The sequence below is a fragment of the Peromyscus leucopus genome, chromosome 8b (assembly GCF_004664715.2).
Source record: "Peromyscus leucopus breed LL Stock chromosome 8b, UCI_PerLeu_2.1, whole genome shotgun sequence".
Lineage (NCBI taxonomy): Eukaryota > Metazoa > Chordata > Mammalia > Rodentia > Cricetidae > Peromyscus > Peromyscus leucopus.
The window spans coordinates 3,777,341-3,803,664 of record NC_051086.1 but is presented as its reverse complement, the minus strand read 5'-3'; the positions used below and the strand labels follow the sequence as shown (position 1 = coordinate 3,803,664).

The following is a 26,324-nucleotide window of genomic DNA, read 5'->3' as shown; positions in this document are numbered from 1 at the left end:
CACTGCTGGGTATCAGCCCATTTTACAGATGACAATTTAAAAAAATGGAGTCCTTCAGTGAGGAAGAAATAGGGTCTAAGGTATACTTAGAACGTGAAGGTGATTGACTTCAAAAAGCTTTATGGCAGCATCTCAAATGGACTTGAATCCATTTTAGAACCAGACACATATGTGCACCCAGGATCTGGGTCAGGTGAACCCTCTCAAGGCATTAGGAGTGGGGGAAGCCAGTGTGGTCAGGGGTAATCTAGAACCCTAGAGAAAGCAGAAGACCGAGAGAGAAAGTCTAGGCTGCACTCCACCCGCTACACAGGAACCGACACGCAGCAGAAACTGAGTGTGTCTTCAGGAGTTCCTGCTTCAGGAGCAAAGGACTACTGTTAGAGAAGCCAAGAGTTTGGGTCGGCTCAGTAAGATGAGGTGCCATACAGCTTACTCTCTCTAAGATTACCAAGTGCTGGGAAGGGAGATGTATTTGTCACTTACTTTCTTTTCAGATCCCTCGGTTAACCAGGCAGGCTATGAACTGGCATCCATGCACACCTCTCTGGCTTGCTTTGGTGTGCCAAGGCTAGGTCAGGACAGTCCCCTATCTCTCTCATACCTGGAGTGATTTTTCAAACCACTGCTAGCATCTGTCCACACACCAGGCAGATCCCTGGGGGACAAGCCAAAGCTTCCTGACTTGAGATTGCAGATACCCAGATTCAAATTGTATCTCTTTGACCTTCTGCGAGCCCTGAGCTTTCTCATCAGTCAGGATGATACCTCACCCTCCTGTTGTAAAAGTTAAATGAGATACTCATATACTAGAAAGGCAGCGGGGGCAAAGTCTGTGAGCCAAAGTCTGGAGCTTCACAGTTTAGGGTCAGAACCTGGCTCTACCACTAGCCATTTATCTTTAGACATGCTACTTAACCTTTCTGAGCCTCAGTGTCATCGACTGTAAAATGGGTGGGATAGCACCTATCTACGTAGGAGTTTTGGGGTGAGTGAACGGGTTCAGAATTGCAAAGTGCTTGCCACCACCCCTGTCACATTAGTGGCAACTCAGTAAATGTGAGTTGTTATGATTAATGTGTGGAAAGCCCTCAGCACGGTAAAAATGAGTATTCAATAAATGGTGGCTGTTATTCTTACAAGGTACATGCTCCTCGGAGAATTTTGTGCACATTTATCTCCTTGAAAGCAATAAAAATGAAGATGTTAGCGAAGAATCTGGTCCTTAAGTAAATGTCAGTCATAGCTGAGAAAAGCCACAGTTCCTTTGTCCCTGCAGGGTACCCGGAACCTCCACCCGCCAGGCCTATGCCTAGGCTCTCCTCTGCTTCCTGTGGACCTGTCCTTCGCTCAGCCATCCACCCTCTCAGCACATGTTCATTAAGCACCTACAGAGAGCCCAAAGGAGGCCTGGAAACCCAAGCATAGAACGCAAAAGCTCCAGCTGCATCCTCTCTAGTTACAGGGTAGTGGGCAATTCACATTAAGTAAGTGTGCACACAAACGGTTTTTTAATGGCAGCTGGTTTTGTATCCTAAAGGATGTGAGGGTAGGGATCCCTTGTGATACCATTTTGCCACTGTCTCCACTCCCCTGCCCTCCCACCTCCCTGGCAATTAAAATTATCTATTAAAATTCTGTTTTAATTTCAAGAAGGCTGTGCAAATGAAATCATGCAAAGCAATCTTTTGAGACAGTCTTGTTTTTCCTACTCTGCCCGGGTGATGTATGCCAATATTTTCTTCCTTTTTATTGCTGAGTAGTATTTCACGTGTTGGACGTAGCATAGACATCTAAGATGGTGTGTGTGGTCTGGCATTAGGGATATGGCTAAGGAGGAAGTCCTTGTGAAGGCTCCTTAAAGAAGTGCTATTTAAGCTGGTTGCTCACTGATGGCAAGTTGGCTGGGTGGTGATTACAGGAAAAGGAAATGATCTAGGTAGATCGGGGAATTTCGTTTTAAGGCCCTACACCCCAAGGGCACCTCACTCACTCAGGGGACTGAGAGAAGGTGGCATGGTGGGTTGAATCCTAGACCCTCACTCAAAGGAAGCTCGGCTAAGAGGTTAGAACTTGCTGATTGTGGTTTCTCCCTTTTCATGGTTCTCAGCTGAACACCTCCAAAAAAAAAAAAAGGCTGCGGAGATGACTCACTGCCCACATGTGAACTTCAACCAAGACTCCACAACCAAGCCCAGCCCTCTGAGTTTCCCTGATGCCTCAATTCTGTCCTAGTCCTACCCTTCTGGGTTTAGTGAGGCTGTTTAAGAAGTTAAGTTACCCTCGCCGAAACACGGGGAAGCAACATGGAAGAAAATGGCCCCAATGGAGAAATTTCTGATTGACGTAAGTGGGGACGTTCCCTTAGGAACATCATGTACCATCTAAGCAGCAGAGCCCCAGGTCATCTCTTACTCTGTTTATTTACATGCTATGACAAGAAGATGCGTTTAAGGCTCCCATAGCCTTGCACCGCAATTCAATGCTCTGGGAAAAGCAGCCATATGGTCTAGACATAGCAGGTTCATTTCAGAGTTCACACATTCCGAGTGTGGCACTGTCCCCTAAATGGTACTTTTGTTGTCCTTCTGTTCAAGACAACAAGCTTCTTCTAGGATCAGAACTGTTTCTTGGAATCCACTGGCAGACAAGCCCATCAGTTCTCTTGGAAGGTCAGATGTTTCATAATTAGCCTAACTCACTGGTTATCTACTCAGTGATCATGACTACAGTGACATAATATTTCAACTGCAGGGGAAACATTCCAGACAGCTAAGTAGCACAGTCAGGCTGGGAATGGCCGGCAGGGCTTCCTGCATCAAGAGGAGTGGACCACTACATCCTGCCTGGCCATTCTCCTTGTCTCCATCATTAGACAGTACTCTAAAGACCTAAAGGAGATGTGCCCAGGACAAGTGTGTGATCCTTCTCCCTCTCACTGAGGCTCGATGGCCCAGCAAAGTATGAAAGTGAGGCCCGTGCTCCTAAAGCGAAGCAGTCTGGAGTCTGTGGAGCTTGTGAAACCACCACACCACCGCAGGAGCAAATCACAACAGGTGCGATTCAAGGAAGATGGGAACACGAAGAGTCCAACTGGTGTAACTGAGGCTGATACCCAAACGCCTGAAGACCAGGGGCTAATGGGGAAGACGCAAGCATCCCGGCACCATCACCCTGCCACCTACTCACTGTCTTTCCCCAGGTCCCACAAGGCAGGAGGCTTCCGCAGCATCTCTATCCAGACCTCCCCCAGTCTCAGGAAGCATTTCCCAGTTTTCAAAAGGAAGAAACTCACAACTAGCAAGTCTCTGGTGGAAATGCCAACAGCCTCCCCAAGTGCCATCCAGGTCAACGGCAACCTCTCTGAACAGGATATTCTGTCCTCTGACCTTGCCTTCCTGAGGCTGGCTCAGCATCTCGAGGATGGGCCTCGAAGACTCAAAATGCCCCACCCATTTCTCCCTAGGATGTCCAAGGTGCAAAGCAATGGGCCTGTTAGCTTCTGCTTGGAATCTGGGACTTGGAGGTCTTCAGAGAAAGCAACAGCTGCCATTCAGGTTCCAGATGATATTTGTCATAGTCCAGGCTGGGAAGCTAGAGAGCCTACTTTCGGCCCAGAAAGCTCAGTTGAAGGAAGCAACTGTATACCCGCTTTGGTCACCACGTGCCCAGGGGATGGGCAAAGAGTGCTGACATCAGATCTGGAAAGATTCCCCTCCTGCTTAAACACCAACAGCAGTGCCAACAACACCCCAGGCACAGGAAAACTCACACCTGAATTGCTTTTGCCCAAAGATAACCCTGACAGCAAAGACCTTGGCCTTCTGTCTTCTCAGTCAAAGAAGACGTGTGTTCCCTCACCATCACGGACTCACATCTCCTCTGAGCCAGGCTCCCATAGCCAGCCAGCCCATGTAGGAAGAACCTCTGATTGCCCAGCATTGAGTGACAATCACCAGGACCTGGAGTCACTCAAAAGTGGCAATGCATCCAAGTCTGTCCCTGTGTGTCGGGAGCATGTGACAAAGCTCCCCAGCCAGTCAGACAGCTTAGACCTTCAGACTGGCCTTGGAAGTGAGCACCTTGCTTCCTCCTTCCCAAGGCACGAGAACAAACCTCAGAGCAGCAGGGAGCTTGGTGGTAATAATCACAGTCACCTGGCACAGGGCGAGGAGCTCTGTGACCTCCAAGGCCGGCTGCAATCAGTAGAGGAATCACTGCACTCAAACCAAGAGAAAATTAAAGTCCTGTTGAATGTGATTCAAGATCTGGAGAAAGCTCGCGCTCTCACTGAAGGGTAAGGTGAACTTCTTTATATTAAAATCTCTGGGTGAAGTAAGTCATTTGCTGGGAAGGGGTAGAATGGAAGCGCAGGATAATGATGGATGAGGTTGTGTCCTCCGAGTGAGTTAACAAATTTGTATTGCTTTAGTTTCATGTGTGTTTGTCCCAAAAGAATTAAGGGAACCATTAAGCTAGGCTTCGTCTCTACTAACTACTTGGATGACTTGGGCTAGTCTGACACTGAGCAGCTCTGTTATGTGAAAATGAGGCCGAAGTTCTGACAGAACGATGGGCACGGTAACGGTATGGAGAACATCAGGCAGTATTTGTTGAGGTATAGAGTGTCACCCCTCTAGAAAGGCTCTGAATTCCAAGAGAAGCAATGGTTGAAGCTCATCAAACAAGGCTGGAAGGAGAAGAAAGTACTAGGAATCACCCCAGACTGCCTTAGGAGACTGTGCTGACGGAGAATCACCAAGCACAGGGATCAGGAGTCTCCATATTCACCGGCTACTCATTTGCAAAATTCCTCATCTTTCAGGACCAAGAGCAGGAAAAACACATAACATTTGAAAGCAGTTAAAGATAGACCAAGCAGCCCCCAAATGGGGGGTTCCATTGTCACAACCTCATCCATCATTATCCTTGTATCTTCATGTCTCTTGGGGGCATCATGAATACTGAGCTGTGGGGACTAAGATCATTTGCTGAGGTGATCGAATGTGTGTCTCACGTGGCTTTTGCCTATGTGTTTATCATCAACCCGTTCTGTCTTACAGGAGGAACTTCTATCGGACTGGCCAAGATCTCAACAACTGCAGCACCTGTCAGAACACGGCATGCATCATATACAGGTATCAGCCCAAACTGTGGCCTGCTCTACAGAGCAGGAAGCTGTGGGTCCACAGAACACACAAGCACAATGTCCAAAGTGCAGAAAGCTGGGAGAGGCAAAGACAAGTACCTGAGCCTTAAAATGGAAGGTGTTTGTGCAATGTTTTACCTGGTTCCAAAGCAGGGACTCTTTCTTTTCTTATCTACAGGGTCTAGGAGCAAATCCTCTGATGCAATAGGTAGCCAGGAAAATAGGTGCCCATCCACCTCTGCATACACATCTGCATCTCATCTCAGTTATTTGTCAGGAGGTGGGGAGAGGAATTCAGGAAGTTTAGAGGCTTGCCCAACTCATGCAGAATATCTTAAGAGCAGAAGAGGCCAGGATTGGGCCTCATATCCAGATCTTTCTAATCCTAGTCCCTATCTCACTGCCTCTTCTCTACACTTAATCTCCTATACCACACATGTCTTCTATGTCAATAACCATGAGTACTTTGTGTTCACTCGTAAGTACACCATTTCTTCCCAGGGCAAGACAACCTGCAGCAAAAACAATTATTAGACCTGTGTTTGAATCCCCAAATCTGAGCGCAGCCTGCTGGTCCTGGCCTCACTTTCCTTGTGTGGAGTAGGTTTAGTGGCCTCTATTCAGACTTGCCAGGAAAACAACTGACACAACATCTGTGAATGCACTTGGAGACTGCAAACATCTGCTCACACCTGGAGGTTCATTGCTGTGATTACTGGAAAGATCAGTGGTCTCCTCACCAAGAAGCCCGCTTGGCAGTACAGTGCAAACACAGCCAGAGCACTCATTCTAGTTGACAACATCTAATTTTGTTGGACAAAGAAGTATGGTTTTGTTTTCTACATGACATTTCTCTTTGGAAAGAAAGAGCAAGGACCTGAGCAAACCATTGCTCTACCAGGCTGCCTGTCTTCTCTCAGAGCTTTTCCTTCCCTCTGTAGTAGCCTGGGATCTCATCCTAATGAGGCACTGTATACCTGGACACCAGCCAGTTCTCCCATGTAGGCAAGGCCCTGAGCATCTTCTCATTGGCCAGTTGGCTCCCTACATGGAAGATCACGTGCCTACACCAAATAATGGGAGACTCAAGACTACTTGCAAAGTTTCTCCAAAGCTAAAAGCAGGCCTTCATATCTCAAAGCAATAGCCCCTCCAGAAAAGAGGATTCTTGAGAAAGGCCTGCAGCACTGGAAAGTGAAGTAGGAAGTCCTCTCAGTTGCTGCTCTCTGTTTTTAATCTCTCATCTTAAGCAAAGTTCCTAATCAAAAAAGAGTACAAAAATTATTACATGTCTAGACAGCAAAGAAGAATAAAAAAACTATTCATCAGAAGCAGAATTGATTTGGACTAACTTCCACTTACATTTTAGACAGAATTCCTTCAAGTACCCAGGTGATGTGTTTTCTATTATTTTTAGTAATTTTCTTTTTTAATATAGCTTATGTTAGTAAAAGAAGCATGTGATTGTTTTCCAGTCTAATGCAAGTTTCATGACCTTCCCCTGAGCAAGTCATTTTTGGCTTCTGGGATTCCTTATTGGAGAAATGAGAGGTTTTAATTAGATGGTCCCAATGGTGCCTTGTAGTTCTGACATTATGTTATTCCAAGTTAAATTAACAGTGACAATATTTGGTGAAACTGTGACTTTCCAGAGTCTGAGACTGTTTGCTGTAGCACAAATTGTTAGAAGGTCTTACTAATAAAATCAAACCCAGGTATTGGGGTAAATTCTGAAAGATCAGAGAGACAGAATAAGCCACAGCTACTTCACCTTGCCAATTCCTCAGCTGATCCTGTTTCCTCAGACTGGAAGCCTCTATGTCCTCATCCAAATGGATCTCAGCTGAACTGCTGCTAAAAGCCTAAAAGCTTAACCAGCTCTAGTTCCTGGTCCTCATGCCTTATATACCTTTCTGCTTTCTGACATCACTTCCTGGGATTAAAGACGTGAGTCACCATGCCTAGCTGTTTCCAGTGTGGCTTTGAACTCACAGAGATCCCGATGGATCTCTGCCTTAGGAATGCTAGGATTAAAGGTGTGTGTGCCACCATTTTCTGGCCTCTATGTCTATCTAGTGACTGTTCTGTCCTCTGACCCCAGATAAGTTTATTAGGGTACATAATGTATTGGGGGACACAATATATCACCACAGTTTGCATTTTCCTAACCCTTGATTCACAGATCCCAAGCCAGCATTCTAAGGCAAGTTACATCCCAGCTGGCATTGCACACCTCCATGCTCTCCTCCCATGCTTCACCAGCATGCATTGTTTGTATCTGTCCCTCAAAACATCCAGTCTGTGTTGCCCTTCAAACCTGACTGTCATCCCAGACAGTATCTGTATCCTTGCTTCTAAATCACTGCAAAGGAATGGGCAATTAATTTGATGAAAGCAAAAAAGATCAGAACAGCATCCCTGTCATGGCAACAGTGAGATGAGAGTTGTCATTTAAGGGAAAAAAATTCAAATGACTTCAAACTTGTGTTGTGTCCTGGAAAGTCAGATCTTAGAAGCTAATGAGCAAGTGATGTGAAATACTCATCCGCAGGCTGTGGTCTCTCTCCCTGATGATGGATGGGTCCAGGACTCGTCACTATACATAAAGCACATGGTACATGATGGATTGCCCACTAGCTTTTCTTCCCCAGAGAGGCTGCTAAGTTAGCAACACATAAGGTTTGCTAAGTGCTGTTGCCCACTGGCCTCACCTCATCAGCTACGGGCTATAGCTGTGCTTCCTGCTCCTGTCAAGATGTTGAGGTCACTGGTTCTAAGCAGCTCGTTCTCTCTGACCCCCAAGCCTCCTTGGCTCCCTCCTCTTGCCAGGAATCTCTTGGATAAACCATCAAGGAATACATCCTTGCTACCGATGCCTAAAGGCACCAGGCATGGCTCTCCAGGCAGGGCTTCCAGAAGTTCAATGTACCAAGGAGAATGACTTGAAGTTGTTTTTTTTTTTTTGAAGGGGGGGGGCAGTATCTTGTTTTGTTTTTTGTTTTTTTCAGGGGTGGGGGTGCTGTTTTACAGTACTGGAGATCAGACATGGGGCTTTACAACACCAGGCAAGCAGAGGACCACTGGGCTAGGTCCCCGGCACTGTGTATTTTCTAACTAAACTCCCAGGGGAGGGGTGGGAGTTGGCTTTACCCCAGCTTAAGCTGCTTCTAGCCTGTTCAGCCTCCATTCGCTCTTGTTAGCTTTAGTCTCAGGTCATTTACCCAAGGGGTTGTATGAATGCCACTGGTGGTTCCCGAGATTAAATAACACAGAATTACTTAGTGAGAAACTTGTTCTCTTTTCAATTTCATTTCAATTCTTCTGATTACCTAGAAGGGAAAACTCTGTGCTCCTTGCCACAGCATCTTTCAACCCTTCCTAGTGCGCGCTTATCACATTTCTTTGCAAAGAGAGAACAGATCTCAGGTTCATAGCCACAGGCAAGCAACAGTATCTAGTCAGATTGTAGGCATTTTAAGCATTTTTGTTGAAGCTTTTAACTTGTAAAACTAATCTCTTAAATATTCATGAGGAATGATACAGGTCCATGTTTCTAAAATTATCTTGCTTGGTTTGTCTACTTGTTTAGATTTTAAAAGTAGACTGATTTTGAGCAGAAAAGGTTAAGTAAAAAATTGTGAAGTGGGGGTGGGAAACTCTCATAGAGACCATGAGGACATCGAGGTGTGGTGGGACACACCTGTAATCCCAGGATTTGGTAGACAAAGGCAGGGGCATTGCTGCTAGATCAAGGCCATGGTGTGTGTGTGTGTGTGTGTGTGTGTGTGTGTGTGTGTGTGTGTGTGTAACCACAAAAGAGGAAAATATCTGGTTGAAGTTTAGAAAACAGTCCAGCCCCCTTTTCTTCTCAATAGCAGGCCATCTCTAGGAGACACACCCCTTTCCTTCATCCTTCACCCTGTCCCCTTGTAGCACAAATTTTAAAAGGTCTTATTAATTAAAACAAACCCAGAGCCAGGTATTGGAATGAATGCTAAAAGATCAGAGAGACAGAACAGGCTCCAGCTAACCTCACTTCTCAGTTGATCTTGTTTCCTTAAACTGGAAGCCTCTGAGTCCTCATCCAGAATGAATCTCAGCTGAACTGCTGCTAAAAGCCTAAAAGCTCTAGTTCCTGGTCCTCATGTCTTATATACCTTTCTGCTTCCTGCCATCACTTCCTGGGATTAAAGGCATGAGTCACCATGCCTGGTTGTTTCCAGTGTGGCTTTAAACTCACAAAGATCCAGACAGATCTCTGTCTCTGGAATACTAGCATTAAAGGCGTGTGTGCCACCATTTTCTGGCCTCTATGTCTAATCTAATGGCTGTTCTGTTCTCTGACCTTCAGATAAGTTTATTAGTATATACACATTTCCCCTTTTTTTGTCTAAAATAAAAAAGAGTTATAACTAATGTAAGAAAAACTATATACACTAAGTATGTACAATATATACAGCCAAGAATTACATTATCAATGTCTAGTCAATTAACATTTGACAGATTCAGACAAAAAACTCCATTATATTCATTAACAATGTCCAGTCCATTAACGTTTGACAAATTCAGATAAAAAATTTTCATTACTTATCCTATTTAAAACAAGTAGTTCCTTTTTAAGTTTAGAAAACAGTCCAGCCCCCTTTTTCTTCTCAATAGCAGGCCATCTCTAGGAGACACACCCCTTTCCTCCATCCTTCACCCTGTCCCCTGATCCCCCAGCCATATCTGCCTGAATTTCATCATTACACTCTAAGAATAGTCAGCAGAGCCTCTTTGGAGGACTTTGGTTACATGGTTCATGCATTTATTTTTCTGGATATAGCTCTCGGGGAGAAAAATCTGCTTGATTTAAGTTGTAAAATGCCTCTAACATTTTGAGGGAAAATAATAGGATAGTTTTTTTCTCCCTAAGGGGCTGGAATCCATCTCCCATTCAAGCATATTCCTTAGGAAGTGGAAATAATTTGCAAGCTTGTGGGTCAATAGAAATTCTGGCCATGTGATATTTGCAAGGTGCTAGAGAGAAAAGGGAAATGGAAGAACATCAGGGGTTCTCTGTCCAACGTCTCATTCTTAGCCTCTTCCCATCCTTTCAGGGGCACTCATGGACTTGAATTCTGTGTCACACTTTTCCTTACCTCTTTTTTGAAATATGTAGGTCTATGTATGTTTTGTGGGCATGCGTGTGCACACACATGTACACACACACACACACACACACACACACACACACACACACACGCAGTTTTCAACTAACTACTGATAAGTAATGCTTAACATCTATCAGTTCCCTGTTTCTATCACCAAATACCTGAGGCAACTAGCTTATAAATAGTGAAAAGGGTTATTTAGCTCATGGTTCTAAAGGTTTCAGTCCAAACTTGGGCTGTCCTATTGTATTCAGCCTCCTGTATGGCAGCACAACCCAGCAGAAATCCAACATGGAGCAAGCCACTTATATCATAAACAAGGAAGCAAAGAAAGATTAAGACCAGTTCACAATTATCTTCAAGGTTAACCTCCCAATGACCTAAAGATCTCTCATAAAGACCCACCTGTTAAAAACTCACAGGAGCCCCTAACACTTTGTGGCCAAACTTCTAACACAGGACACCACTGGGGTACTCATTTAAATCACAGTGACACCCCAAGTTCATATCATACTCTTCATTTTCCCTTAGAAAATTAGCTCCCTTGCCACACTGTCTTGCTCAACACCATTGGCTGTGTGGGGACTCTGTAAAGACACCACAGTCCCTTTGTCATTTACTCTGGTTCTTTACAACATTCACACCTTTAGCTATTAATTCTCCTTATTCAAACTAGTTCCCACATGTCAACCCCTTTGCTCTGGCTAAGTAAATTTCCAGACCACAAAGTTCTGTCACTTCAATGCTGGTTGGTGTTTTTTTCCAACAGGTCTTTCTTGTCCTATCCTGAATATTCCTCTAGGCACATTACCAAATTATACCTGAAAATAGAATCTGGCCAGGTAACTCCCCTGCTGAACAACCTTGTCCTGGCTCCCCTTTCCTCGAGCTGACTTTTCAAGGCCCTTGGAACATGATGCTAAGGCTTTCATTTGCAGTGTCTCCAGCTCCTCTCCAGACACACAGACTGCTGAGCTGCGTGCTCAAGCCTCAGGCCCTTGGCCTGGGCCACCTCACTCTTCTGGAGTACCTCTTGCTCCATGATTCTTTATCAACATATTTTTTTAATCTTGCCAGGAAATCCAGTTCTTCCCTGAAAGACTCAAAAAAGGCCCCAGTGGCATACCTGTTCTTCTGCTATACCATGAATCTGTATCACAGTCCAGTGTGTAGTACACAGTTAGGACTTCATTGATGCTTACAAGGGAACAAAAAGTGTGACTATATTGATGTGAGGTGAAGAGTTAAAAGTAGTGGCGGGCCTGAGACAGCTGTGTGGATCACCCAAGAATAAAGTCATTGTTGCCATTTATGTGCAACCCTACTTTGAATGGGGGGTTGGGGGTCTGTAATAATCAAATGTTCCTATTAGGAATGAAGGACTTCTACATAGCAGGTCCTTTGAGCTGAATCCAATAAAGACTGGATGTAGCCCATGGATTGTCAATTTAAAATACTTGGAACACTGTATACTCTCAATGAGATGGAACCTAATCAAATCTTCCTCAGATGACTCAGACAGCCGCTGCACTTTCACAGGACATTGAGATCCTGCTCTTCAGGGCTGTCTAGCATTACCGTTCAGGACTTTTGTGCCAGCTCTGGAAGGAAGGGAAGATTCGATTGTAGACAGCCACAAAACTCCCCTAGGCCAAAGTCCCCTTGCCCTGGCATCCAGGCAATCCTGATGCTCTCTAAAGCATTAGAGCTGCAGGCTCTCCAGGGTGATGAGCAGGTGCCTCCTCAGATATTTACACTGTAATTCCTGAACCCTGGGAAGATGCAACTTTATCTGGCAGAAGGGATTTTTGACCTGCTGACGTCCCACACAACCTAAGTCAGAAGCTCATTTTTTAGTAAAAGGGGAACCTGTAGGGTCCTGGCCCCCGTTTTAGGTAACTGTTGCCTTGCTTGCTGACCTTGACCTTGATATCCTCCCTATGCTAATTCCCTGCCAGGTTCCACCCTCCTGAATGCTTAAGGGAAGTTCCTTGTCTGTGTGTCCTGCATAATGGGTGTTAACAGCTTAGATGCAAGATTGTAAAACATCATAGTGAACTTCTGGGGTTCTCCCATTGTGCTGTAAGCCTGTATTTAAGACCTCTTCCCTCCTTCAATAAACAACATTCGGCATTAAAAAAAAAAAAAAAAAAAAAAGCCATGCACCACCACTGCCCAGGGATATATACATTCTGAAGCACTGGTGGTGTAAAATAACAAAACAAAACAAAAAAACAGAAAAAAAGTGTGACTAAGTTAAAGTCTTGAGATGGGGGAAATTACCTGGGTGGTCTGAGCATTACACAGAGGTCACCATGAGGATAGAGAGAGTGGAGAGTCAGAAGAGGAGACACAGTGATAGTGCCAGATCTCACATGCCTAGGGATGTGTGCAGCCCCCAAATCTGGAGTGGGTAGACTCCATGTCTCCTCACAGCACTTCCAGAAGGAACTATTGTCCACACCTTCACTTACAGTGCTGGAGGGTTTTGGCTTGCCACAACAAGAAGATTGAAAATCATGATTGTTTCTCAAGCCATGAAATTTCTGGCCCTTTGCTCAGTGGCAATAAGAACCAGACCTTTCACATTAAACACATGTAATATAGAAATCCTACTTGTCTCATTGTAGGTCAGTTTGTCAGATTTTATTTGATCACTTTCATAACTTCAACAGCTGAGGACAGGTATCTGAGAAGAAAGTTAAGGGAAAGAAATAAGAGTTACCAGTGAGTGAGTCACAGCTTACTGCCCATCTATTATTTGCAGGCAAAATGTCACAGCCCTACTACATAATATATAGGATACATTAAAGTACCCCCATTCTACAGATGAGGAAACGGGGGCTGTGGCAGAGCCTGGCATTTGTACAATACTCAAATTAAGCAATCAAGACTGAAAAAAGATGCTTACTTACAATTGTCTTGGTACTAGTCATTGAAAGAGTCTCAGTGCCGAGTTGTGACTTCCTACAAGGCAGATCCTAGAGCACACTATTTCCAAAGGCCAAACCCATTTGATGGCTGCTGGAACATGGTAAAAGTTGTCTTATTACTGAATTCTACTCCATCAACAACATCGTAAGCCTTTGCACTAAAGATGCATTCCCTGCATGGGACTCCCAGAACACCACCATGGCCCACTTGCTTCAGAAACTCAGCTCTCTTTGTGTCATTGGTTCATTCCCTGCTCTCCTCCCTCTGAAGGAGTTGTAACAAGGTCTTTGGAAAGGTCTGAGGACCTCTGAACAAGGTGAAATTGGGGAAACCTTAAGAAAGAGGAAATGATAACTTCTTTGTTAGATTTTTTCATAGCCCATCCATGAATGGAATTGTGGAACTCATAGCACTTCTCTGTCATACATTTTTGGGAGGCTGAGGTACCCTGCTTGGCCTTGATTTGGGGGTTAGATGGTCACATACAGACCTCCTCATATTCAGTAAGGTGCCATGGGAATGGAGGTGAACAGGAAGGAATGAACGAAGGTATTGTTCTTGGAATGAGTGTTTTCTTCACATGCTTCTTGTTTGTGAAGCCACTCTGGGGCTTTGGCTTGTATTACACATTGCTTAGGGAAATCATCTGAAATCTTTCACCAGAGATGAGGTACCATTGGCAATGCAGGCTGACATTTCTCCTGTAATTAAAATTAAGAACAAAGAAAGCCCAAGCCTGCTTCTCAGCAAAGAACTCAAAGGCTGGCACTGCCCTCTGCAAAATCCTAGGAGATTCACAGCAGTTGCCTGACCAGGTGGGTGTGCCAAGCACTGACCTTCACAACCATGGCTTCCCTTCAGGGGAGGGGTGTGATCACACAGGATGCTAAGTGCCACACAGGAAGCTTCCGCAACCCCCCTAAGCTCTTCAAATTCGGCAGACCACAAGATACTTGAATTCTGTTACTCTCATTACAGACATCTCCACTGGTAGAGTCCTTCTGAACACACTGGGAAATGGGCAGATTTTCAAAAGGAGGTTCCCTGCAGGAGCTTTCCTTTGTGCCTAGCGCTCTCTTTCCAGGGGCTTTCTCCTCTTAGTTTTGATAGTGACAGAACATGACAAAGAGGCTCCCTGGGACACAGGTCACAGCCTCACAGCTGTGCACCCTGCAGGGGAAAAAAATGAAGGCTTCATTTTACAGAGCAAAGAGAGCCTCGGAGAGCCAGTGAGCTGCCTCAGGTCATGCGGTGGGTGGTGCCCTGAGCCCCTCCGGGAGTTTCTCTCTGTGGTTAAGCTGTTTGGCCACCCGGTCTCCATCCTGCTTGTCACTTACTGCTATTACCTAACCAGAGAAAAAGGCATCTCTAGAAACTGCAGTACGCTTCAGCCCTGTGGGTTTAGCAACCAACTCTCCCCTTAAATTATTTAGTATCTTTTTTCCTTTTGTCTGTTGCTCATGCTCTTTTGGCATGGAGGCAGGTAAAAAGAGAACCACCGCTTTCTGCTCTCTAGACAGTGATGAAATCTTCAGGGGCGGGCAGGTAGGACATTTCTAAAGCACACAGCAGAACTGTCCTCTCTGGTAATCACAAGTGCGTCTCTAGCCCTCGTTAAATTCCATTACGGACTGAGCCACACTATCTCAATATGAATGTGACCATGAGTGTCACCTAGCATCATCCAGCTACTGGCCACAAGCACAGCTTAAAGACTCTCTTGGGGTACCGGTGGCAGCTTCTCAGAGGCCGGCAGGTTGATAGCCAAGTCATTTATTTGTCCTTACTCCCTGCCTCTTTTGGTAGCTTGATCCCTTTCTTCTCTCTTAAGAGTGGGAGGGGAAAGGAGTAAGATTTACAGCAACAGCAATTTATCTGCAATAAAAAGTGAAGCCTACTTTAATGCATTAATAGCTAAAGAGGCTAAAACATGCCATAAATACAGTCAAGCACATCGAGTATCACACAGGAATAACAAGAGGGTGCTGCAGGGACACAGGCCACAGATGACAACACTGTGACCCAAGCCTTTACTTCTTTGTCAAGTCCATAGAGAAATCATTAACATCCATTAAAGAAGTCAACATGCCAGGGATTTGTGCTAAATAAATACTGCACTTGGGTGAGTCATCTCATTTCAGAGTCCAGATGGCAGGGTTATTACTCCCATCGTGCAGATAAGGAAACCAAACCTTGGAGAGGTTGAGTTGCCCAAGAACCTAGTTTACTTAGTTAGGTTCAAACCCTGGTCCCTACTTGCAGATGGCTTTTCTGTTTCCTAGTTCCTTTTGATCTTGCTTTATCAGTTAAAACACGTGTTACAATTCTGAGAGATGGCCGACCCTTTAAGAGAGCTTAGAAAGCTTCTCATCATGGAGGTCTAGATTGCTCTACAGCTTAGCTCTGTTTTTCTGTGTGCTCAGATAACAATCTGTGGTCCTCTGAGGAGTCACCAGCAGACAGATGCCCTAGGAGAAGGGGTGTGTTTGACAGTTGAAAATGGTTCCAAGTTATGATGGCCAAACTTACAACCCATAAATAATCAACAGTCACAGAGAAAAAGTTAGAAGGACACTACCCCTTGAAGCAGTAGTGGCATTTGGGGGGCATACACACTAAGGCTATTTTCCCAAACCGTGATTGTCCCCCCCCAAAATGATGTGATTTGCCCTCCCTAGACACATCAACACCCACAGCTGATTCTCTGTAAAGGAAAGCTGCAGGAGGCTAACTCACATGTGGTATACTGTTTCGGTGGAGAGGACTGCAGTGTGCTCCAAATAGAGGTAGGAAAGGAGCAGAGATGCATCTGGAGGGGTCCTAGCTCCAGGGAAATGCTCTAGAGTCCAGCTGTCTCTCGGTGTAGGCTGAGGACAGGAACACTCCTCTTTACAGAGCTGTGAGAACCACTTTCCAAGAAGAGAGTGTCAAGGGCCACTGGGGAGAGACATCAGCAGCCAAAACCCAACACGCAAACTAATGATAGCCGAGACCACATATAATCTTAACTAAGTTGTCCCCTAATGGGGAATGTCTTTTCTGGGTACATCGGCTTCCTGTGAGGGCTTCTCTGAAGTATAGAAAGGATATTGGCAGATGAGAAGTCAGCTACGATGTCGGGACCACCCACACAGCCCAGCCGGAGCCTTGTTCTACAGACAACTGTGGTGTCACACAGGCTATCTAGGTCTTTGTTTCCACCCTATCCCACATCTGCACACCTCTGGCATCCAGCTCTTACATGAGTACATGGAGCTATGCTCCTTCAGCGCAGTGTGTGTGTGTGCTGGTACATAATCTTCAGGATTAGATTTATGGTCCAAATCACTGGAAGAACTTTTATCCCCTCTGCCTCAGTTTCTTCAACTGGTAAATGAAGATAATACTGTTTTTCTCCTGGAACTCTGAGAATTATGAGAGGGAGTGTTACTTTATAGTATGGTGTATAATAGTATAGTATAGTATGGTGTCTAGAATATAGAGTTAACTCCATAAATGACAGTTGCGCTTCCTCTTATTATTATTACTGCACATTTAAATTGCTACATATCCAGCTCTAACAGGGTTTAGGTACTCATTGCTTCTCTTCAGAGCATGACCCTCATGTGGACATATTCGCTCTTTAGAGATAAAGAGCAAAGAAGTAAGAATCAGGAAGGCAGGCACTATAGGCTATGGCCTTCCTGAATCCATATATTAAATCTATTTTTTTTTTCCGAGACAGGGTTTCTCTGTGTAGCTTTGCGCCTTTCCTGAAACTCACTTGGTAGCTCAGGCTGGCCTCGAACTCATAGAGATCCGCCTGCCTCTGTCTCCCGAGTGCTGGGATTAAAGGCGTGCGCCACCACCGCCCGGCCATATATTAAATCTTAGTGTCACATTTCATGGCAATTTGAAAGTGAGAGATGATTGGATCAGAAGAGTACAACCTCCATGAATGAGATCGGTGTCCTTGTGGACAAGACTCTAGTGAGTCTGCCGGGCCCTTCTACCATTTAAAGTGCTGGGAGGTGATGGCCATCACCAGGAAGCAGGCTCTCACCAGACACCAATCTATAATGCTTTGTCCTTGGATGTCCCAGCCCTTTGGAACAATGAGAATTGCTTATCTGTTGTTTGAGTCATCTACTGTACAGTATTTGTTTTTATAAAAACCTGAATTACAGGCTTAGACACACAATTTAGGTTTAGGTCTGATCATAGCTCCTGGTATGATTTATCTTAACTTGCTCATCAATTAAGTAGGTTTAACAATCTTCCATCTTCCTGGGACATCTTGAAACTAAAATGAAATACATATTTGAAGTTTTGTAAAGCTGAAGATGTTATATAAAAGCAAGAGCCCCCTACCCCAATCTCCTACCTTTCTTAATTTGGTTCTATACATTTGTTTTATTTTTGAATGTTGAATCTTAGGATGAAGCTCTTCATTCTGGGAATTGTGCCTCATTTTGGCTTACCCAATTTCTGCATACCCAGCCAAGATCATCAAGAGCCTAGAGATGGTGTTTGGTCATGCATTTATATGTTTTTTTTTTTTAATTATTTTTAATTATGTCTGTGTTTCTCTGTGTGGGCATGTTGCCAGAAGAGGGCGTTGGATCCGCTGGAGTTGGAGATAGAGAGGCCGTTGTGAGCCGTTCTACCTGGGAACTGAACTCGGGTCCTCTACAAGAGCAGTGTGTGTTACTAACCACTGAGTCATCTCTTTCCCTTACTGGAACTTCAGCCCGGGGAGCCACAGCACAGGGCTCCCTCTGTTTCCTACAACATTCTTCTGCTTTGCATCCACATGATGGCAGACGCTAGATCAGTCGTCTGTCCCACAGCTTGCCAATTAAATGCACAGAGGCAGCATGCTTCGACGTGTCCTTGGGTGTCAAGGGCGCTCAGCCTCCCCAGGAACCGGGCATTCCTGACCTCATACACCCCCCCCCCCAGAGGAAGACCTTCACACATCTTGACAGATCTAGGCTATCATAGTGCTTCCGGTTCTGGATGCAACATTGTAACAACTCCTTGCCTAATGTTTATTCCTCACAGTCCTCAAGGAATCTGCCCAAACTAGATGGCAAATGCTCAGCTTTCTGTTTAGGACTCTGCCTGGACTGCCGGGAGCATTGATGGAGGGCTACAGTGGTGGCGATACAGGGGGTGGGAAGGACAAAGGAAAGAGGGGGGAGGGTAGTACTGTCAAGGTAGTAGTGCTCTACTCAGACCTGGGGCCCCGGCCTCAAACATGCGGCTCATCCCTAGAATTTACAAACTAAGCTGCCAATTTATTCCTCTTCCCAAGGGGTTGATGAACATGGTCTAGGCTGTCATCTCTTCTTGTCTACTCAGCCTTGAGATGGAAGGCAGATGAGGGAGGCAGGGCACGGCCCCTCCTCGTTTGTAAGCCAGCTGCCACCAAAGCAAAATGTCCTCCCTCCTCGCCTCTCTAAACTAAACAGTAGTTTGTCAAACGGGTGAATAAGAAGAAAAGTGACAATTTTCCTTTATGTTAATAAATTGCTTTGGCCTAAAAAACATTAATCAATTTCTTTCCAAAGCACACACACTTCTCAATACTCTGCTATTTGCTTGGCCTTGAAAAGAAAGTCACTTTCAATCCCCTTTAAACTGTCAAGACCAGTGGGGGGAGACACCTGGGGGAGGGGCAGCTCCCTAAATCCTAGTGATTATAATGGAACCCTGCTGTGTTTCCATAGAAACATAACGATGTATTCTTCCCTGACTGTACATGGGGGAGGAGTGAAGAGCAAGGTGTACGATGTCTGAAGCGCTGTAGCGCGGGTGAGGAGGTGAGACATTTGTCCCTACAAGAGGAAGACAAAGCACTCAGTGAGGAAGAGCCAAGTGGGCAGAGACCGTGCCCCACAGAGCAGGATCACACCTGTTACGCCTCCCAGCAGCACGGCTACCCAGTGCTTAGGTTGTTATTATAACTCCCACATACAGCTGAGTCCTGGGGAAAAAAGAAAGTTGTCCAAGGTCACCCAGCCAGGAAATGATGCAGCTTCAGTTCAAACCCAGGAGTGCTCAACGAGAAAGCCTTTTGCTTTCCTCTGTGATGGGCAGCACTTCAAGTTGAGGAGACGGAGTTTACATTGTCTTCTAGCTATTTCCTTCCCAGGCCTGCTAGTTCTGGGCACATGATTAGACCCACTCAGAAACGTATTTTCTAGTAGGTTTGGAGATGTTTGTAAATCTTGGGAAATATAGGCAGTTCATTGTTGTTAGTGTGCTTTGGACTAGGCAGTCAGAAACTTCACACAGAAGGAGAGAAAAGGAGCCGGTGGTACATGGGTGCTCAGATAACGTGGCAGGAACACATGGACAAAGACCTGGAAAGAAGGGCTACTTGAGAAGTGGGGAGCATATTTGGATCACCTGTCTTAAACTCTGGGAAGCAAGCTCCACAGAGATGGTGTCCCAGTCTGCCTAGCCAAGTCGCTGGAACACAGCGCCAGAGCGGTTTGGTAGGTGGATAGATGGGGGGGGGGGGTGTAGATGGATGGGTAAGTGGGTGGGTGGATGGGATGTTCTATACCAGACAGCATGGAGTCTTAGCATGAGCAGGCATTATTCGTTTCCTTTGACTCCATCTTGTACTCTATAATGAAGATTGTTTCCTGCCACGGTAGGTAAGGCAAGGCTATTTCAGGAGCTAAAAGCACTGTGAATATGATTGTTCCTTATCAACCAAGCATGCGTGCCCCCAGTGACATAGAGGCTGAGAATCAGAGCTTGCAACTTGCTGCTTTAAAGACCTTCCTTGGTGCAATGCAGAGGTTGCCTGATGGCCGTTCCTACCCTCTGGATATGGCTCCCAAGTTTCCTCTGGGGGGAAGCAAGTATCGGTGATGTTGACAGGGGGCTGCTCTATCACCCAAGACAAACTAGGGTGCAATACTGGGCAACCATGGAAGGATGAGACTCAGGGTGTGGGTTTGGATGTCTCTGAAGACTGAGCTAGCAAAACCATGGACTTGGAAGGTTTCAAATAGCTGATGATGTGGGATAGCATTTGCTAGGGACACAGAGTCACTGGTCAAGCAATGCCGGTGCTCGCTGGCCAGACATTTACTCTATCTGCCACTCCTTTCTCAGCATCTAGAGGAGGATCTGGCATATGGACGATACCTAATCTTGGTTGAATGCCGGGGTGGACATGTGGTGCCTAATCTGTGTTACATATTGAACATGCACCTGTTTGCTCTCCTTGCCGGGGAGTGGGAATCATACTTCTTCAGCAGAGTACCACTCTGCTCCTTGAGAATCGGGGAGCGACTCGCGGTTGCTTCGCTCTGGAGCCTTGTTTTGAAAAACACAATCTGTGTTTCATCCATTATGTAGGTCAACCTGCCAGGAGTATGTCCCTGTAGAGAGAACCAGAGAGCAGCAGAAAGACAAGGATGTCTGAAAAGGAGAGGAAGATCTGGAGGACAGTTATTGATACCTCCTCCTGCTGGCCACATGACAGGCCACTCTGCCCTTCTGTCTCTTCCATTTCAGAATGCTCGGGACAGTGCTGGATTCGGGCTTCCTTTCTCACATGTGACAATTGTGATTTACTTCTACAGCAGTGCTAACTCTGATCTTCAGCTCTGGGAGGTGACATGGGTATCACAGGCGAGGGCAGGTGGTCTTTTCATGATGGCTGCTTTTCAGCACTGCTGGGCACAAAGGCCCCTGCCAGTCACCCTGCATCCCAGAGCAACGTGGAGTCTTTTCTTCCTTACACAGCATCTCATCTCTCCCCAGCTAAACAAGGGGCATGCTCTGTTTTCGTGACTGCACTGCTGCCATTTTCTACAACCCCGTGCTAGATTCTCAGCGTGGACCTTCTGAGGATCCACGTAACAAGCACTTAGCACAGAAATGCACCCAAAAGCGGAAGTGAAGTGACCAGTCAAGGATACAGGCTGGGTAGGATGGCCTAACAGGAGCTGTTCTTCCTAGCCCAGTTCCCTGGGTTCAGGGGAAGCCAATCAGAGAGAGGAGGAAAGCAAAGGATCCTGACACATGTTTACCTCCTTTCCAGGCACAAAGAGGCTGAGGGAACAGCAGGCTCCTTCCCTAGGCCCAGGTTCTTTGCTGACTCTACATTCCTGGGGCTTCTGGGCACCTTGGTCCCATACGACTTTGTGTTTACCTCACACACCTTTGTGGTAGTCACCATGATACAAATGAAATACACTGTACGTTAATGACTCCAAGTCACATGTGAAACAGGAAAAAGGAGGAGCTATCTACCCACAGAAGAGTATTTCAGTCTCTCTGTATGGAGGAATGCAGAAAGGCAGCCTTATACATAAAGCTCTCTAAGACACATCACTGAAAGGTCATTCAAAAAGCACAATGTATAAATGGTAATAATGTTAATAATGTTACCAATGCAGAAATAGGAGTCAACATATGCAAAAGGAGTCTAGTATGCCAGGCACTGCTCTGAGCATGTCATTTATATCATCTTACTTTACATGTGTTGATTTCAAAGAAAGCATTAACGTTAGAGGCCTTTATGATTTCCACTTTACAGTGTGCACCTTTATATTGTTTACATGTTAATAAATTAGTTTTCATAAATACTGTTTAAAAAACAACAAACATTAGCAATGAAGACCACTAGATGAGGATGAGAAGAAAGCTAGCCCAATATATGCTGACAGGCTCTGTGCTTGATTCATTTGACAATATCCCCGCGAGGTATCATCAAAGGTACTAATTGAATTCCATGGGGAGGAATGGGAGAATCTGAGAAACTCTCCCAAAGCCACACAGGCACTTGGTGGACCTGCTCTTGTGTGCTCTGGGTAATAGGATGCTACATCAGTGTGTGTCATTTTGAAGTTACCCTCCTTCCTTCCTCTCTGTCTTCCAGCGTGGAGTATGATTTCCGGCAGCAGGAAGGCAGATTCCATGAGGTTCTTCAGAGCCTGGAGGAGGCGGAGCCAGCTGAGGAAGCTCCTTCCCCACCCACGTCCCCAGCAGAAGCCCCGGTCCCTGAGAAACAGGACTTACGGCGAAAAAGCAAGAAGGTGAAGAAGAAATGTTTCTGGTGGATATAAGAGGAGATGGGGGATCCCCTGCCCTCAAGGCCACCCTGCTTCTCTACAAAAGCCCAGGCTGAGGTCCCTTGACCTGTGACATGGGAGTGCCTCCGAGCTGGTACACTGTTGGACACCGGGCCATCAACCTTAGCTGAGTGTGTGCCACCGCTTGCTGAGGATTGTGTGGCCACTTGTGTGGCCACGTGCTGAGCTGCCTGTCACACACAGCCAGGCCTCATCCTCCTCTCCTAAGCTCAGATTCCCACCATAAGCAAAGCCCCACTGCACTCCCATCATTTCCATGACAACAAGCATCTCCTCCCCACCCTGAGTTCATCAACCCCAGAGAAACAGAAATAGGTGTGTGCCATGCACTGCAGAAAGACAAAGGTGATAAGCAGGTATCCTAGAAAACATCCCACAATAAACTAACATGGTTCTAGGATTTGTTGTTCAAAAGCACAATAGAACCGAGCGGGTCCTAACAATGCCAGGTCACCCTGATGGGTTAAGTTGTCCTCTTTTTTTTTTTTTAAACTAGTCCTTAGACCTCAAATCGAGGGGCTGCCTTTTCACAAAGTATGGGCCATGCAGGGTGGCAAAGTAAGTTTCAGGTGGGTATTAGGCACCTGTTGTGTGATTGTTCTATGTGACTGAACTCAAGTGACTTTCACAGCCGTAGTCTTTCTGGGGCCACTTAACTGTCATATGTCTCTGTATGGCAAGTGGGATATAAATGAGAGGGGCTTTAACTTTAGGATCCCATCATTTACCTGTAACATTAAGGGTCATGAGACTCAGCAACCTATATGTCAGTATATAGTATCAAGCAACATTAATAAAGCTGAGCTACAATACAGCACCTTTTCTCATCCATGCATCCTTGTGACAACCATGTAGATAGGCCTAAACATGCTACTCGACAGTTTCCCTTCCTGGTGACCAGGCTGCCGTCACCTGATCTAGGAAGAAGTGGGACTGAGAACTGGTACGAAAGCCCCATCTTCCACAAAGTTTGAGTTCCTTAAGATCTGGCTCATTCTGTTGACAAGACCTCCGCCCACGGATGTCTGGTCAAGCTTGCATGCCGAGCAAACTCCTAAGGCAGTGTAATTAAGTGATTGCTACATACTCGGGCTGAGTCGGGAGCAAGGCTTGGATTCCTTTGCATTAAATTCAGTATTCTGCCAGCCTGTGATTGGACTGACACTGTCGAAACGTGAGCCACACCTAAATAAGGAAGCATTTTATAAGCCCCCACACCCCTGCCGAAGACCTAGTGTCTGAGTGAGTCTCTGCTGTGCACGTGGGATGTGCGTACCCCACTACAAATTGAGATTAATTGAGCAAACCGCCCCCAACAATTTCACTTCCCCATCACAGTGCTGCAGTGCAAAAGCTATTTCGGGGAGAGCGAGGGAAATTTGGCAAGGAGTCTTGGCTTGCACTATTTAAGTCTTGGGATGTCATTTGAGATGTTCTTTCTCTGTTTCTAGTGTAATGTTTAAATCCACGAAGTGAGACCAGAATATATAACATCAAGTTAGAATGAAGATAAATACACTTGCCTTGCTTAAGAAACCACATTTCAATTAGATATGTTACCACTGGCCAAAAGCCACAGATCTTTCTTTCTGTATCTACACACTCAACTCTCAGTTGGCCCCAGCAATGGAAAAAAACAGTACAGAGGATAATCCAATAAAGCAAAATCATTTGGGATCTCTTATGTAATTTTATCTTGTAGTGGTGCTTCTGTCTTAATTTGTTTTGCTTACACTAATTTCAAATGAGTTTATATTCCACAGCATCAGGCTGTAATGAAAATATTCTTGCACTTAGATTTAGAGACCCAGGCAATAGAATAGCCTATTCCACTAACCTGGAGAAAATGGTGTAATCGTGTCCTTTTTTTGACTGGGGAGAAGAACGGCTGCTCCCCCTGATTTCTAAGTTCTGTGTAGCTTCTGACAGCCAAGGAGCACACACTGTGAGAGCTAGCTGTAGCCTTTGCCCTGGCTAGCCTGGAAAGGTGAGGAGATGTCTGGGGTAGCTCATGTCTTTACATACACATGGTGAGTTAGGGGCCTTGCATAAACTCTGAACTGAAGGAGATGAAATTAGGATTGGAAAATGTTGACATTCCCAGAAGTAAAACAAACCAAGAATATGTGATTCTAAACCAAAGCACAACACCTCATTGCATGGCTTAGGCCACTATCCTACACCTGGAGAGGAGGTTCCTTCTGATAACTGAATCCCCAAAGTCAGGATGTGGGAAAAGGATTGATAACCACCAGCCTGCTGCTGAACAGGAAGGCTCATCTCTACATGTAATAAAAACCATACACATATATACCAAAACTCTATACTCCGTTACTTGTGTCGAGTACCACTGCTTCTTTGTAAACTAGTGTGTAATATGATCATCTACAGAAATGTTATCCTTGAGAGTATATGGTTTTATGGAAAGAGATTAATTTAGCAAAAATTACTTTTGTGAAATGGGAGGGACTGATTCATCTGTTCAAATTGCAGGGGTTTAATGTAGCTGCTCGCTCTATAGTTAAAACACTCACTATCCCTGGAACTTAATGCCAGCTCATCTGTGGAGCGCCTTCTTGAAGACAATGTATCACTGTAAGGTTTTGTAAATTTCTAAACTATTTTAAATGGGATATTATCTTTTGCAATAAACTTAAGTATTTTTCCTAGGTCTTAAGACTCCATTATTAGTTTGGGTTGAATTGAGTTGTTAAATTTTAACTCAAAAAAATAAAAGCCTTAACAGCCCCAAAGGCAAAGATAGTGATAATGTTTAACATACTATTTGTTTCTAAACAAAGAACTGATCCAGAAACGCCTGTGACAGACATCACAGGAGTCTTGTGTCCTGACCATAAGGGAGGTGACCTGAACCAAGGAGACATTCCCAGCTGCATTCCAGGTGGGACACATCTCATCCATGGTTTATCTTCATGCACAGACACCTGACTCTAGCTTGGTTAATATTCCTCTTTAGTTAGTTTCTGATGAACAGTTTTCTTTAAAAGACATCTTTGGATCATCAATACTGAGAAAATTAGTGTCGTATTCCAAAACTGAAACATGAAATAGCAGTTTGATTAAATTCAAACGAGCTCCCACTTTTGAAGGTTGAGGGATCTAAGCATGAGACCAGCAATTTGTGGAAAACATATTTGCAAATATCCAATGTGTGCTAATGGCACATTAACACCAAACCAAGTTCTATTTGGCTAGTCAGAGGGAGAATTGAAGGAAGAGGATTTTTTTCATCATGTGAGTCCGTGTTTGCCCTGCTGTGTCACTGGAGACTGGTTTCTGTCGGGAGGATGAGCCTCCCGCTCTGGAAGATACCACCTAGGAGGAAATGAAAGCAAAACAACACCCTGGACATGGAAACAGAAGTCTTGGTTTGACAGCCTTCTTTTTCCTGAGTGACCTTCTGGTTCTGGTTCTGCATCTTATGAACTGGACCGCCCATCTTAAGGGGACACCCTGGCAATTAACTAAAGGAAGCTCTAAACACAGTGTAGGGTACACAGCAGGTGCCCAGTAAACACACACTCATCCGTTTACTCATTGAAGTAAACTGGGAGGAAGAAGAGCCAGTGTTTCTATGAGGTGACAGTTGGTATCAGATACAGGTTTAAGACCCTCTCAGGGCAAGGAACCAACTCATTCTGGCTTACCAAAACCTTAGCAAGCAGGACAATACGTGTTAAGTAATTGTGTTCAACGACTCAGTAGAACACACGATCCAAGAGCACCCAGCACAGTATTGAGGAAAGAAGAGTGCTGTGCCGAGGTCTCAAATTCCCCAGTGTGGGAAAGCCTTGGAGGGCCAGACCTTTCCATATGCAGCATGAGACATCCAGGTATAACTGGATGGTTTGTTCAAGGCTACTAGAACTGGGGAAATGGGCCAAGAGCACCAATGTGAGTGTGCAATATGTGAGACGCCAGCCACCACTCACCTTAGACCTGAAGTCTGTTCTTACTCTTGTCAGC

General features: G+C 45.3%; 2 protein-coding genes across 2 annotated transcripts in view; one reads left to right on the top strand and one right to left on the bottom strand.

The window, feature by feature from the left end:
* Positions 1-26,324, bottom strand: part of Dock2 (dedicator of cytokinesis 2) — a 419,098-nt gene that overhangs the window by 176,508 nt on the left and 216,266 nt on the right. The gene's annotated exons all lie outside the window — the stretch shown is intronic.
* On the top strand, positions 1,845-25,008 carry Insyn2b (inhibitory synaptic factor family member 2B). The gene is made up of 3 exons (XM_028894906.2): positions 1,845-4,297; positions 5,064-5,138; positions 22,124-25,008. The coding sequence occupies exons 1-3, from the start codon at positions 2,949-2,951 to the stop codon at positions 22,308-22,310; spliced, it is 1,611 nt and encodes a 536-aa protein (XP_028750739.1). The 5' UTR covers positions 1,845-2,948; the 3' UTR covers positions 22,311-25,008.